Raw genomic sequence first — 15,383 nt, forward strand, 5'->3', positions numbered from 1 at the left:
AACTCCATTTAACAGACTGTTAAAAACATGATACAATTTCTGTGAGGTTTATACTGCTGTTGTGAGTCACTAGTGTGTATGTGTGTGTGTGCAGACGTGTGTGTGTGTGTCAGCAGTGCAGTCAGTGTCATGGCGGTCAGCATCATGTCTGCGTCTCTTCTCCTGTTCTGCCTTCTTCAATGTTTCCTTCAGGTCTTCAGTCAAGGAAAAGGTAAGAGAGTGACCTTTGACCTGTTGCTGTGTTATTGTTGTTCCTTAGTTGACTGACAAAAATATTCAAGTGGCATAAAAACCTGCTGTTACTACAGCTACTGTTACTACAGTAGTGATAATTAGAAAAATTGCTGTGTGTCCAATGTTATAGGTTATAACAAACAGACAATATTTAGTCAGTGTCAAAATAGCATCATTATCTCTATAGTAACTTAGTGGTTAAAAACAAACAAACAATGGGGATGGCTAAGTAAAATATTACACACAAAAATTGTAACCTCCAATGCAGCCTTAAACATAATGATTAAATAGTTATTAAATTCAATTATTAAATTTTATTTAAATTATACTAAAAGTATAAATTAATCCATTAACATCATGACGTCTAATCTTCTTAATTCAAATCACATTTAAACAGTGACTTCATGAATTTGTACACTAATGTGCAAAAAAGACTTCCGCTCATTTCTTTACACTTTGTAAGCAAATTTATTTACATGTGCAAACACACGTTTTATGAATTGTAAAATTCTTCAGCACAGTCTGAACTCTCTTGGGCAGCTTTCTTGTAATTTCTTTAAAATTTGCCACATCTTATTTGGGCCTTCACTGTTCAGTCTTCATTTTTTAAGAATACATTTGAAGAGCTAATAGCTGTTTGGGAATCACCTCATTGGTGCTATAATACTATTTTATGTCTGTCAAACTGTGTTATCTTTGGCATTTTCTATAGATCATGTCATGCCACTAAACAGTGCAACTGTTGATAAACTGTCTCAAGAGCAAAAGCCAAACTTGGACCAAAGGGAATGGTTTGCTTTAAGTCTTTTATTAGAGTTTGTATGATACCATGGGGAGGCTAGGAGGATGACTGGGGACCGCACAGGTCAAGGTGAGTTGCAGATTGTTATCTTGCAGTGGAGGACAGAGCCATTGGTGGGTAAGCAGAGGCGTGGCTTAAGATTTTTGAAAAAGTACTGTAGACAAAAATGAATATATAACAGCTATAATCAAAGCTGTCAAAGCACCAGTAGAAATTAAATGACTGATTATTTAATTTTTTATCCTCTGTTAACTTTTTAACACTTCAGTTAGTTTTAGTTATTCATTATGTGTTAACCTAACATGGCAGAGCCTCCAGTTTTTCAGTTGCTCAGTTCTTCCAGTTGTGACTAAATGTGCCACAGGAAACAACCTGTAAATTCACACTTTTGTGTTTTTAGTGTTTCGTTCAGCTCCCGAGGCCAACACCGTGTTCCTGCGGCCCAAACGGGCCAATACATTTATGGAAGAGTTCAGACAGGGGAACCTGGAGCGGGAGTGCTACGAGGAACAGTGCGACTTTGAAGAGGCTCGCGAGTACTTTGAAGACACCCAGAAGACAGTTGGTTAAATTTAAAAAGGAGCTACTCAGCTCATTTCTAAACCTGCATTTTCATTCTTAGATTCCACTAGAGTGCGTGATACACAGTTAGAAATTCAGTTGCAGACTCAAGTCTGAGCTTTTATGTTTGTTATTAGATTAGTTGTTTGTTTTTTTTACATTTAAATGTTAGAAAAAACCCCAGAAAAAACAATAAAGAGTCCTGTTTAATGACTCCTGAATTCTAACTGTTGTTTTTTTGTGTGTAGAAAACCTTCTGGGCTGTTTACTCTGGTGAGTTTTATTTCACATTAGCTACTATATGTTCAGCTACATCTGCTTAATTAATGAAAAGAAAAATAAGAAGCCAAATGAAAAGAAATGAAGAAAAACAAACCTAAAACTAAACTAAAACGATAGGCTTTCCAAGTGGTAAACTCCAGAGTTTTGTTTGTTCCAAGTAATTTAATTACTAAATTATAAAACGTGGATTTTAAACAACAAATATACGCATGTAACAGTCATCATTTATACAATTAATACTTGCGTAGATAGCGTCAACCAGACAGACAATCTGACTGGATCTGTATACAAACTGCAGAGGGTCAACAGATGTTTAGACTAGTCTTACCTTCATGATAGCTCTGACAGTACCAATTTTTCTTTTTTTCTTTCAATTCATATAGTACCAAATAGCAACATCAGTTGCCTCAATGCACTTTATATTGTAAGGTAAAGGACCCACAATAACAAAGAGTACAAGCTCCTTCAGTACAGGAATCACATGGGATTTGTTTCCTGCTGCTTCAGTCTCAGGTTATAAATTTGACTCGGTAACACACTTAGCTACCACAGGTCCTCAGAATACTGGGGCTGATGTTATCTGGGCCTAGAGCCTTGCTCTGGTATAGTTTCTCCAACTGTCTTCAAAACTGGACAGAAATCACAGTAACGTTTTTCAAATAGGTGAAAATTGTACATGAAAAGAGATATGTATCTAGGATTAATCCTAGCTGGGATACTGGTGATGTGGTGCTTGTTCAGATGCTAAGCATAACTACAGTCTCTCTGAATTGTTAACACTTTAACTGCCACACACAAGGAGGAGTGCAGAATCCTAACAGTGTCTGTGTATTTGCAGTTCTTCCTCAGCTCTGTAAGAACAAAAATGGCGGCTGTGAACATTTCTGCAATGTGATCCAGGGAAGTGTTCAGTGCTCCTGTGCTGATGGGTACTTCCTGGCATCTGATAAAAAATCCTGCCATTTCAATGGTGAGAGTCTTAAGAATCTACCTGGTCTTTTACTCTGATAGCAGAGCAGTGAAATACACCACAGATCAGACATTAGAAACTATAAAAAGTGAAACTAAACTTTCTGGTGACAAAATCCAACGTCTAATTTATATAAAACTCTTGCAGAGACCATCAGATGTGGTTTCATCCTCCCCAAAGGGCTGCAGACAGTTTTGAGGGACCATCAGACAAAAACAATGGAGGGGAATATAACTGCACTTAACACCAGTGTAAACTCCACAGAGCCGATCCAGGATGCTGATTTAATGTCCGATTTAGTGGCTGAAAACAGAACCCAAATTCCAGCAAAATTAAAGTGTTTTGTTTGTTTCTCTGCACTCAGGTGAGTTTGACAGGTCAGTGAATGAAGGTACTGAAGTTGACCACAAAGTGGAAGCAGTCCTCGCCCACAGAAACTACAATGAGCAAACCTACGATAATGACATTGCACTCATCAAACTGGCTACACCTATCAAGTTCACGAGGTTCATCCTGCCAGTCTGCATTCCTGAGCAAGACTTTGCCAAAAAGGTGAAACTTTAAGCTAGTGTCAATAGAATAGATCTTTATTGTCACTGTTACAAGACGATGAAACACAGTTTGTGTTATCTCCGTTGGCATCATGTAGATTTACATTGAGATTGTTTTAGGATATGAGAAGAAGATATAAATAGACGTAAGTTTAAGGGCACCTACTCAGTGAATGTGTGTAATACGCAATAACGTAAGTATCTGCACAGTAACACTGTGTCCAGGGTGCGAGGAGTCCTTGATGATGATACTGGATTTCTACTGAAATCTGCCAGTATAATTTTCCCTGAGGGGGGTTAGTGAAGTGCCAATTGCCTGCTCTGCTGCCCTCACCACCCGCCGGCCGCTGCAGTTTCCTCTTGTCCCCCACAGTACAGCAGTTAAACCAGCGTGTACAGCAGTAGGTCAGAAGGCTCTAGATGGTGGAGCGGTAGTAGTTTACTAGCAGTCTCTGGGGTAATTGGGTAAACCTTTCTACCCTTTCTACCTCCTTCCCATCAATGTAAAGGGTGGAGTGCTCAGATTGCTTCTAATGTTAATTTATCAAAGTTTGTCAGAGGAACAACGTGGTCTGAGGCAATAGATAACAAGACAAGACTTAATGGCTGAAACTTTGTCAGTAAAAAATGCCCCCAAAATCATCACACATACTTAGTGCAGGTACTGCTCCAGCATTATACATGGACTGATAACATGATTAACCTTTCATGCATTAATTATGACAAGCGCAATCTGGATTTTTTTTTCTTAAGTATTTATCTTTAGCCATGAAAAGATGAATAAAAACACTTGAGAAAAAAATCCTGATCAAAGTTGTCATAATTCATGCATGACAGGGTTAAATAACAATGATTTCAGTGAAACACGTCATACATCTATAGTAACATTAAGGGACCAGTGGGTGGCAGGGTATGGAGTGACACATCAGTGTCCAATGTAATGTTTTAAGTGCAAGTATACCATGAACACTGACACAAATGCAAGAAAACAGCCTTTGAATAGTTGTCCGCTGTAGTGACCACTATGCATGAAAGGGTTAAAAACCTTTTTTTTTTTTTTTTAAATTCTTGTGGGTAATTGTGGACACCAGATCTGAGATAAATTGAGTCTTTGCGATTGAAAACCATTCTGCAAAGAAGAGTGACACAATATTTCTCCACAGTGATATGAAAAACTCCTTTGTCATTTTTCACAAATGTTTGTTCACAGTTCTTGCTGCCAAGGATGGAACATCCAGTTATTCATTTGGGAGTCAGATTGGTTGGGATAGCTTTTTTCTACTCTCTTAAATGAAATCATCATTTAAAAACTATCTGACTAATATTAACATTTGCTTGATGATCTAAAACATGTGAATGTGACAAATGTGCAAGAAGGTTTTAAAAAAAAAGTCAGTAAGTAAAATTTAGTTTATATATCACCCTCACAAGAAGTGCTACACAAGATCCAACAATAAATAAAAAAAATCAGGGACGGGCAAACAGTTGAATATAAACATGTCATTTATTGTATGTTGCACCTTTGAAACACCACAGAATCTTTAAATGCTACAGTGCAAATCCCACATCTGTAAGTAGTTGGTTCCTAAATCTGATTTCTTCTTGGCCAATGGTCAAATACTTTGAGGGTTGACTTTCCCACAAGCTAGAGCAGTCGCTCTATTTTATCTACCTTAAAAGAAGGCCTTTGTGTTTTCCACAAATTAAGCTTAAACATTTAATTATCTGGGTGTCTACTCCAGTTGAAGACCTGTAGTTACTACATAGCTGTAGTTATGCCATGTTTACATGACAAAATAAAAGAAATGCAGGATCAGAAACAGACAGCTGCCACTCTGGATAAATTTGTTACCTTTAATCTCAGGTCCTGATGCGGGAGCCAGTAGCTGTGGTCAGTGGTTTTGGACATCTTGGGGAGGCTCAGATTCCATCCATGATCATGAAGCGCCTCATTGTAACCCATGTGGACCGTCAAACCTGCATCAAGTCCACTCGGTTTCTAGTCACTAATGGCATGTTCTGTGCTGGCTACAAATCTAGGGATGCTTGCCAAGGTGATGGCGGTGGGCCACACATCACACGTTATAATGACACCCACTTCATCACTGGCATTGTGAGTTGGGGCGAAGGCTGCGGACGCAAGGGCAAGTATAACTTCTACACCCAGGTGTCCAGGTACATTCGATGGATCCATGAGGGTATCAAGAAGCTGGTGCACAGTGGCACAAATGGCAGCAGTCAGCATCTTGCAATAAAAAGGCTTTATCTGTAAAACATGTGTAAACATCCACCAACACTCACAGTTATGCCTCTCATGTAATCCCTTCAGAGAAACAATGTTTATCCTTGTAAGAAAAGAGCTACAAGTCCCACCTGTGACAGAGAGAATTAGAGTCAATAATTGTTTATGAGGTTCCTCAGGGTACTACTCCTGGAACTTTTATATTTTTAATTTGGTTTATGTATCATCAATATTTTGTTTTTGTTTCAAATTCATGACTTGAGATGAATTTCTGTCCAACCTTCCCTCACTTTTGGCTTTGTATGGTCTTGATCTCCGTTTGATGTTCCAGTTTTTTCACAGATTCCTGTTTAACTCTTTCTGTTCAGACTGATTCCATTAAAGGGACAAACTGTCACTAACATGCCATATCCACTGAAACTTGATTTAATAATTTTGTTGGTCAGTATGATTAAAGTGAGAATGGAAAGCATGTCTGTGTCCATGTATTCTTTATGAGTTGCTGACAGAAATGAGCTTTTGAGCTGAATTTGAAAAAACTTCCAGCAATGTAACAATAATATAGCAATAGTTTGAAGTGTGATGTCCTCTTAAAATCACACTTTTTGTTTCTTTTTGTTTTTCTGAGTAAAGCAAACAAAAAAGATCTGGCTGTCCTACATAATTATGGGCTATTTTCCAACCTTCCTTTCATCTCCAAACATCTTGAAAGACTTGTTATAAAACAGCACAAAAAATCTTCTGTAGAGAAAGAGTTTATCTGAAGAGTTTCGGTCAGGTTTCAGAGTAAAGAAACAGCTTTGGTGACTTGTTACAAAACTCTATGGCCTCTGACAGTGGACTCATCTCATTCATTTTTTTTTCATGTAAATGAAGAGTCCTCTTAACACACTGAGGATAATTATGGAGTTCCACAGGGTTCCGTGGTAGAACCAGTTCTTTTCACATTATACATGCTCCCTCTTAGGAAATATCATTAGAAGGCATAGCATACATTTTCACTGTTATGCAGATGATACTCAACTATCCACGAAGCCAGATAACACACAAAAATTAGTTACTGAATGACCTCATTTTTCTGCTTCTAAATTCAAATGAAACTGAGGTAACTGTATAAATATTAGAAATATGATATGTCCTCAGATACTTACTCTGAATGGAATTACCTTGGCCTCCAGTTACACTGTGAGGAATCTTGGAGTTGTTTTTGATCAGAATATGTTCTTAAAAGCGCATATTGAACAAAAATGTCGGGCTGCTTTCTTTCATTTGCGCAACATCTCTAAAATTAAAAACATCGTGTCTCAGAGTAATGCTGAAAAACTAGCTGATCATCTTGATCCATGCTCAATCATCCAGGTAAGTAAATTTCCAAAAGTTGATTCTGTTGATCTGGATGTAGTGTTTTCAGTAGGAGAAACGTTTTGTCACTCATCCAAGTGACTTCTTCAGTCTCAGCTGACTACAGGTTTCCCCAAATCTTATAAACAGTACATTTGCATAATGAGAGAACCAGTGAGAGAACAATGAGCTGGGAGGTTAGTTCCTTCATCATAATTATACAAATTCTCATGACCATTGATCAACAACCACTGATCAAAGCCCACTGATCAATGGCCATGAGTACCATTCACAGAGAGTTGGGGAATGGCTGCAATCACAGCATTGTAAGATGGCGAAAGAAAAGGGAAAGACTATCTCTGAATCGAGGAGGGGGCCTAAGGGTACATCTTTTGCCATCTTACAATGCTGTGATTTCAGCCTGCAGTCAGCTGAGACTGAAGAAGTCACTTGGATGAGTGATGAAATGGTTCTTCCACTGAAAATACATCCAGATGACCAGAATCAACTTTTGGAGAACTAGCTCATCAGTTCAGGCCCCATCTTATCTTAATTACCTCATAGCACCCTATCACTCCATTAAAGCACCTAGATAGCAGACTGCATGCTTACTTGTGGTCCCTGGGATATTTAAAAATATAAATGGAGGCAGGGTCTTCAGTTTTTAGGCCCCTCTTCCGTGGAACAGCTTCCAGTTTGGATTCAGGAGACAGACACTATCTCTATTTTAAAGATTAGGCTTAAAACTTTCCTATTTGACAAAGGTTATGGTTGGATCGGGTGACCCTGAGTGAGCTGGGGGCTTCCTATGATGCACTATTTTTTCTTCACTCATCATTTTCACTCATTTTGCACATTATACACTTTGCATTTAATCATTAGTTATTCTTAAACTCTGGCTTTCTACCTTAGTGTTTCTTTTTGTTCTGTCTCCCTCCTCTCATGCCCAACTGGTTAAACAGATGTTTTCCTCCTGTTAAAAGAGAGTTTTTCCTTTCCACTGTTGCCAAGTGTTTGCTTAAAGGAGGCTTTTGAAATGTTGGGTTTTCTCTGTGTTATTGTAGGGTCTGGTCTTTACCTTACTAGTGCCTTGCGATAACTGTTGGGATTTTGCACTATAAAGATAAACAGAATTGAACTGATACATGTTTTTACGTTTCAAGTAATCACTACTCTAACAAAACAAGCATTACTAGATGGTAAGTAACAAGATCAAATTGCTTAAACTTAACTGTTATGTCCTAAATAGAAATTTAAAGATCTCTCCAGTGACTCTGCTGGAGGAAAATGAAGTTGCAAATGTCATAAAAAGCTAGTTTATTTTCGATAACATTGGTGTTTTTGCTGAGGAAAACTGTTATTTTCTTGAATAAAATTTTAAGTTGTAACCCTTATAAACTTATTACCAGATGTACCAGATATACTAGATGATAAACATTTGTGATGAAATCTATCCTCGTTTACCTCAGGCAAACAGACCTGTTGATCGTTCAGAGGTCGGACCTTTAGTTTGTTTTGTGTGGTTTGAACAGAAAGGCCAGAGTCCACTTCAAGAACAGAGCGTTTACGGGAAACTTGTGCTGTCTTTTAACTCTTTAGAGAATCATGTGAATAAAAAAAACAAATAGTTTTATAATGACTGGATATTTATCTGTACATAAAAAAGCACACCAGTAAAATGACCTGGGACCAGACTGACATCTTAGTTTATTTCAGGACAGATATAAATGAACTCCGTTTAACAGACTGTTAAAAACATGATACAATTTCTGTGAGGTTTGTACTGCTGTTGTGAGTCACTAGTGTGTATATATGTGTGTGCAGACGTGTGTGTTTGTGTGTCTGTGTGTGTCAGCAGTGCAGTCAGTGTCATGGCGGTCAGCATCATGTCAGCGTCTCTCCTCCTGTTCTGCCTTCTTCAATGTTTCCTTCAGGTCTCCAGTCAAGGAAAAGGTAAGAGAGTGACCTTTGACCTGTTGCTGTGTTATTGTTGTTCCTTAGTTGATTGACAAAAACATTCAAGTGGTATAAAAATACTCCAAGTTGGCACAGAATTTAACAACATTTTTACTGTCAGTACAGTCATGACACAATTAGCTCTAATCGTGTCACAATGACAGCTTGCTACATTATTATTATAACTTTGGTTACTTAATGGTTAAAAATATAGAATATAGGTACTACCTTAAATAATATAAAAGAATCCATTAATATTGTGACTTTTACAATTATAACAAGAACATTCATTCTTCAGCACAGTCTGAACTCTCTTCGGCAGCTTTCTTGTCTTTCCTTTAAGTCATCTTCAGGAATAGTTCTCCAGTTTTCTCAAAGGACATTAAAAGCTCTACTTTGGATGTTTCTGCCTTTTGCTCTGTTCTCTGTCAACATGGTCCCACACTGCTTCAATAATGTTGAGGTCCGGGCTCTGGGAAGGCCAAACCCTGACTGATTCTGGCACACTATTCATATTCAGATGCATGACGTTTTTCCTATTTCTTTTTTTTTTTTTTTTTTTTTTTTTTCGGCCTGTCCCGTTTGGCTCTTTTGCCATCAGAATTGTTGTCTAAAGGCAAAGAAAGATGCCCAACGGATTTACTTTACCAAATTGACGATCCCAGCCTTGCCGTAATGGTCCATTTGATTCACCTTTTATTGTTTATTTTATTTTCACTTGCTGAATACGGGACAGACTTGACTGGGGGAAAGAAGGGGAGAAAGAAAGAGGGAAAGAGAAACAGCTGAGAAGAGGGACGGGGGAGAAGGGCAAAAGACAAAAACCAACAGAATGAGCAGAGAAAAAAAATGCATATATCAATCACCTGGATCACCTGCTGAGAAAGAAAAAAGAAAGCAAGCAGAAGAGAACAAGAGTAATAGAATAAACAACATCACAATGATATATGGGAATATGACAGTAAATACTAAATATTAAACATTATTGTGCAGCACATAAGATCAACAGAACACAGTGTGCTTTGAGGTAGGAGCCAAAAAGGGTGTAGTTTGTGGGTGTGATCACCCGTGTGTACACCTGTGAGCATGGACGCGCTTGTTTTTTTAAAAGGTTCCTTCATGTAATAATCTGCTAGAGGGTGTGGGGGGGCCACAGCCCCGTCCTCCAGGGCGTGAAGCAGGTGTGGAGGAGATCAAAACTCCAGACATCCAGAGGCCCGTTTTTCCTATTTCTTACGGACATGACCTGACGATTTTCTTATTTTTTGTTCTCCCCTGAAACTCTATTAGTTATTAGCTGAAGTCTACATGTAATAGCCTTTGGAAATCACATTTCCATCAACTTTTATGCTCATCAAACTGTTTTACCCTCAGCTAAAGAAGCTGAGACTGCCAGGGCTCTGTGTGCAGCAGGCAGGGATGAGGACCCAAGAGCAGGACTCGTGGAAACAAAATGGCAAACACAAAAACCTCAGCTTTGTTGCTGGCATGAAACAGAAGCCAAACCGTGAAAGCTATAACTAGAACACAGGCAAATCTGAGGGTACAGCACAACAGAGAGCAAAGGAAAACACAGGACCTATATACACAGAGGAGTAATCACAAAACAGGAAACAGGAGGGAGACACAGCTGGGAGAAATTAGGCCTAACGAGACAGGGGGAAGCACAACTAGACTCACTGCACATAAGACGTGGACCTTCAAAGTAAAACAGGAAACAAGAAACAAATCACCAAGATGCAAACTTGACACTGAACAACACCTATAATAATAGTCAAAACGGCACAACTAAAGAATCAGAACATAAATCATAATACAGAAGAATACCAACACATAATAACTGACAAAATTGGGCAAATTAACTATGACATCCATAATCATCACGTAGTTTCTAAATCATTTATTTGTTTTCCTCTTAATGTTACTGTTTTTTGTTTCAGCAACAGACACCTTATTATTTATGACACGGTAACCTAACATATCGGAGCCTCCAGCCTTTTCAGTGCTCTTGTGTTTTCAGTGTTTCGTTCAGCTCCTGAGGCTCACGCCGTGTTCCTGCGCCCTAAACGGGCCAACTCGTTCATTTTAGAGGAGATCCTACAGGGCAACTTGGAGCGGGAGTGCTACGAGGAGCAGTGCAACTTTGAAGAGGCTCGCGAGTACTTTGAAGACACCCGAAGGACGGTTAGTTAAATTAAAAAAGGGAGCTTTTGCACTCATTTCTACACCTGTGTTTTTACTTTTAGATTCCAGTAAACACAGACTAAAACAATATGTTTTAGGTTCTGATTCTTTAGGGTTCTGGCTCATTAAAAGACCACCTACTCATTTTTGATTTGCATTTTTTTTTATGTCTGTGTTACATTTGATGTTCTCTGTTTCTTTTTAATTGCTCCTTGGGATGCACCCAGAGCTGCCGTCTTAATCCAGAGCCTGTTTATGTCATATTTGAAAATTTAGTTTAATGATCATCTTTAAACATACATAGAAAAAGGAGAAAAAACAAAACAAAAAGAGCATTGCTTAATTCCTCTCGGATTCTAACGTTTTTTGTTTGTGTGTAGATCACATTCTGGGCTGTTTACTCTGGTGAGTATCTACTTTCAGCTAAACTACATTTGATTAATTAATGAAATAAAATAAATAAATAAAAAACATTTATTTTCCAACTAGAAACTGCAGTTTGATAATTAAAATGTGTTTAGAATGTATTTTAATAATATTTTTGTTGATTTACTGTCATCAAATGTATTATTTTAAATGTAAATATTTGATTTAATAGTTTCACAGCAAAAATATAAACATTTATTAGTTTACTAAACACTAGCAGTTTCTGTTTTTGGTCTTTGGAGGTGGAAACCACTGCTTGCAGAGTCCCTGTCTGAATGGAGGGAACTGCACTCACAATGTGCGGGGGTTTACCTGCTCCTGCAACGCCCCTTACTACGGTCCAGTCTGTGAATTGAAAGTACAGGATGAGCCATTACAGACTATAAGGTTGTCCACAGCACAGCAAACCAAAACAGCAGGTCTGACCACACCTCCGTAAAAGGACGGGAGATCAAAACTCATGATGCACTAATGGGAATTAAGAAATATCAGACCATCACGTATAAAAAAATGATTTGTTTTCCAAATCTATCTTAGAGATATCTAAGTGTCCGACTGAGAGTCCGACTGCTTGTCATCAGCTATGCACAGTGACCTACGAGTCCTTCCGATGCTCCTGCATGTCTGGATTCAAGCTGCACAGTGACGGACGGAGCTGTCTGCCAGAAGGTTGGATGCTCCGAAAAAACACTAGACTTTATGAGACCAGTTCAAACTGGTGAGATGAAGTTTTATTGTTGTCTTTGTTTCCACAGTCGAGTTTCCCTGTGGAAGACTTCCTGAGGAAACTCTTTCCACGTGTCACCATGGTAACTGTCCCTGGCAGGTAAGATCCTCTGGTACTGTGGTGTCAGTCTAAATAAAACCAGAATAATAAATAAATTGTCTGTATACTGCCACCAGGTGTCTCTGCTGAACAGCACACTGCAGAAGTTGTGCAGTGGTGTGGTGCTGGGTCAGCGGTCCATCCTTACCTCTGCCCGCTGCCTCTATCAGGACTCAGAACCAAAACCCTCCAACCTCTATGTGCTTGCTGGTAAGAAAATGCTATCACAATTATTGTTATCACACCATGATAACACTATAATAACTACTACTAAATTAAAATATAGAAAGGATGACGTATAGACATCAATTTCTCATCCATTCAGAATAAAAATCTAAAAAAAGTCACGTCATTACATTTTAAATTTTACTGTTTTTAAATTAGCTTCTGTTAGTCAGAGTTTGCAAAAGAACAGACATCCTGTACTTAAGTAGAAGTACAAACACTAGTGTTGAAAAATACTCATGTAAAAGTAGAAGTATTGATTCAGCTTCTTTAATCAAGTAAAAGTGAAAAAGGGGCGGCTCTGAAATGTACTCTAAGAAAAAAAGTAAAAGTAGCTTTTTGGAGGGCGTTCTTTTGTGCAAAGCTCACTGAACCATGTGCTTTAATAAAGTATTAATAAAATATTGTCAGTAGGGCCAGAAAAACTTTATTTTAGTCTAAATTTTTATTCTAATAAATGTAAGTGCAACATCAGCAGAGGAAAATGTAAAAATACATGTTTCTATTTTCTGTTGCATGTATTGCAGAGGGTGGCTTTAAAAGGAAAGTATGGTCAGGGATTAAACTCAGATTAACCAGGTGGGGAAACCTAAAATCAGTTGTAATTGGCTCAGTGTGGGGAAAAGAATCGCACTTTAACTCCTGACACATCAGTTGGACGTTAAAATTGTAGGGAGTGAAAGTAAAAAATTGTCAGAAAAACGTATTGGAAGTATTTGTACTGTATATATATTTCAGGCTGCAAACAGGATGTGCTCACAGACAATTTGTCCAATTAAAAAAAAAAAAAAAAAACATGGATTCAGTTCTATCAAATGTTCAAATCACTGAAGACAATATTAAACCCAAACCAAAAAGTGGAAGAACTAGCCCTTACACACATTAAACCCTGAATAAGCCATTGACATACTGACAAATTAATGCAGTGTATGGACAGGTTTTACATCTTTGTTTCACTCTAGAAACTATATTTCAGATCAGATGAAGACAAATTGATTCAAAAGGTTTCAAAAGCCAAAGCTGTCCATCAGAAATTGATGGTTGACTACCAGCTATCCCAGCTACCATAGGGCGAAAGGCAGGGTACACTCTGGACAGGTCGCCAGTCTGTCGCAGGGCTAACACAGTGAGCCACACAAGCATTCACACTAACATTCACACCTGTGGGCAATTTTGAATAATCAGTTAACATAACCCCACTAGCTGCATGTCTTTGGTCTGTGGGAGGAGCCCGGAGTACTTGGAGAGACCCCACACAAACTCCACACAGAGAGGCCCGGCCAGTTGAACTCAGGACTTTTTTGCTGTGATGCAAAAGTTCTAACCATCATACCAGCTGCATTCATTCATATAAAAATCTTTGGCTGTGGCTGTACTTTGAGACGTTTATCTGTTATTAATTCATTTTTTGAGCTGCAGAGCGCTGTGTGCACACTGCTGAGTAAAAGGCACTGGTGTGCACTACACTTTTCATTTACATCATGCAGTTCTTTCTCTATCCATTAAAATTAAGTTATTGCAAAATTATTATTTTCTTGATAAGTGAGCAAAGTTACAAATTCAGCAGGGGACCAAATATTGATTTCCCACAGTGTGGATCAATTCATTTCTTAACTAATTTCCTTTGTCTCCCAGAGAAACAGAGGATGCTCTTCACCGTCAAAGCGATGTACCTTCACAACGGTTATCATAAAGGTCACCATGAAAATGACCTCGTCCTCCTCGAGCTAGCTGACTCCATGACCTTTAGCCCCAGCCTCATCCACCTCTGTTTGCCCACCAAAGACTTCAGCGAGAATGTCCTGATGCATTCTGGGAGGACTGGGATTACAGAGAGTTGGGAAATCAGCAAGAACCAGAAACTGGTCTATATGACGCTGGACGATTGTCGCCGTGAGCTGAACATCCCACATCCACTAAGCAACAAAATGTTCTGCATGAGGAAGCAAAATGAACCATTAAAGTACCAAAATGAAACACAAGAGAGCCCAGGAGCTCAGAGACACCCTAATGTACACCTTGAGATTCCAAAGAGAGGCCACAGGCATCAAAACAGATCTTTAGGGAACCAGATTGGAGTCCAGGGAAGGCTTCAAGGGCGCACGGTGAATAGGCTCCAGAATCAAACCCAAAACAAAAACACTAACCTCAGGCTGCTGAATAAAACAGCAAGCTACAACCACACTTCAAAAGCTCTGAATTTTGAGTCCTCGCATGGGGTCAGCAGGTCAAATTTAGAAACCAGCAACAGGCCATGTGGCGGGCTGATGCCAGGGTCGCCTGTAGCCACAGTAGAGCAAGGCACAGTGTTCCTGACTGGGCTGCTAATCTCATCACCGTCTGAGTGTGAGGCCAGCGGCGGTGGTTTGGTGTTCAGCAAACTGTCTCGTTACCTGAGCTGGATCCGAATGAGGCTGGAGGTGATCGAGAAGTTAGCCATGACTCCCCAAGTGAGACAATATCCAGAAGCTCGCTAACAGATCGCCACCATCTGAAACCGATTCACCTGTTCTTGTTCACTTGTAACGTTTTTTGTTTTCTTCTTATTAACAGCTGCCCTCCCTAAAGACTGAAAACTTTGAACATAAATCAGTTTTGCGATGAGTCTCTTGTCCTACTTTCAGTTTCTTTTTTCCAAATGGTCACAACAAAAACACAAAATTGAAACTTTCTGCTGCTGAACTTCACAAACGTTAAGTCATGAATATTTGTATTTGAAATGTGTAAATTAAAATGCTTTTGAAAAAACAAGTTCCAGTCTCTTAATCTCGCGATGATAAAAG

General features: G+C 38.8%; 2 protein-coding genes across 2 annotated transcripts; both read left to right on the forward strand.

Moving 5' to 3' along the window:
* The first annotated feature begins 59 nt into the window (after positions 1 to 59).
* On the forward strand, positions 60 to 6,114 carry LOC147301657 (coagulation factor X-like). The gene is made up of 6 exons (XM_086282480.1): positions 60 to 211; positions 1,437 to 1,597; positions 1,846 to 1,870; positions 2,718 to 2,849; positions 3,214 to 3,401; positions 5,265 to 6,114. The coding sequence occupies exons 1-6, from the start codon at positions 79 to 81 to the stop codon at positions 5,670 to 5,672; spliced, it is 1,047 nt and encodes a 348-aa protein (XP_086138606.1). The 5' UTR covers positions 60 to 78; the 3' UTR covers positions 5,673 to 6,114.
* Positions 6,115 to 8,807: 2,693 nt separating this feature from the next.
* On the forward strand, positions 8,808 to 15,351 carry LOC147301658 (vitamin K-dependent protein Z-like). Its single transcript, XM_086282515.1, has 8 exons — positions 8,808 to 8,936; positions 10,960 to 11,123; positions 11,504 to 11,528; positions 11,792 to 11,968; positions 12,087 to 12,218; positions 12,305 to 12,375; positions 12,453 to 12,585; positions 14,236 to 15,351. The coding sequence occupies exons 1-8, from the start codon at positions 8,855 to 8,857 to the stop codon at positions 15,075 to 15,077; spliced, it is 1,626 nt and encodes a 541-aa protein (XP_086138641.1). The 5' UTR covers positions 8,808 to 8,854; the 3' UTR covers positions 15,078 to 15,351.
* Positions 15,352 to 15,383: the final 32 nt, after the last annotated feature.

The sequence above is a fragment of the Aulonocara sp. 'chitande type north' Nkhata Bay genome, linkage group LG23 (genome assembly GCF_057382095.1).
Source record: "Aulonocara sp. 'chitande type north' Nkhata Bay isolate Kocher_YH1m ecotype deep benthic linkage group LG23, A_spYH_male_GT1.1, whole genome shotgun sequence".
NCBI classification, from domain to species: Eukaryota; Metazoa; Chordata; class Actinopteri; order Cichliformes; family Cichlidae; genus Aulonocara; species Aulonocara sp. 'chitande type north' Nkhata Bay.

Excerpts from the sequence above, each read along its gene's own strand:
- LOC147301657 (XM_086282480.1), top strand. The coding sequence starts at position 79 with ATGTGTGTGTGTGCAGACGTGTGTGTGTGTGTCAGCAGTGCAGTCAGT. Across the intron at positions 212-1,436 it reads GGTCTTCAGTCAAGGAAAAG|TGTTTCGTTCAGCTCCCGAG; the intron begins GTAAGAGAGTGA and ends TTGTGTTTTTAG. Across the intron at positions 1,598-1,845 it reads TTGAAGACACCCAGAAGACA|AAAACCTTCTGGGCTGTTTA; the intron begins GTTGGTTAAATT and ends TTTTGTGTGTAG.
- LOC147301658 (XM_086282515.1), top strand. The coding sequence starts at position 8,855 with ATGGCGGTCAGCATCATGTCAGCGTCTCTCCTCCTGTTCTGCCTTCTT. Across the intron at positions 11,969-12,086 it reads ACAGCAAACCAAAACAGCAG|AGATATCTAAGTGTCCGACT; the intron begins GTCTGACCACAC and ends AATCTATCTTAG. Across the intron at positions 12,219-12,304 it reads ACGGAGCTGTCTGCCAGAAG|TCGAGTTTCCCTGTGGAAGA; the intron begins GTTGGATGCTCC and ends TTGTTTCCACAG.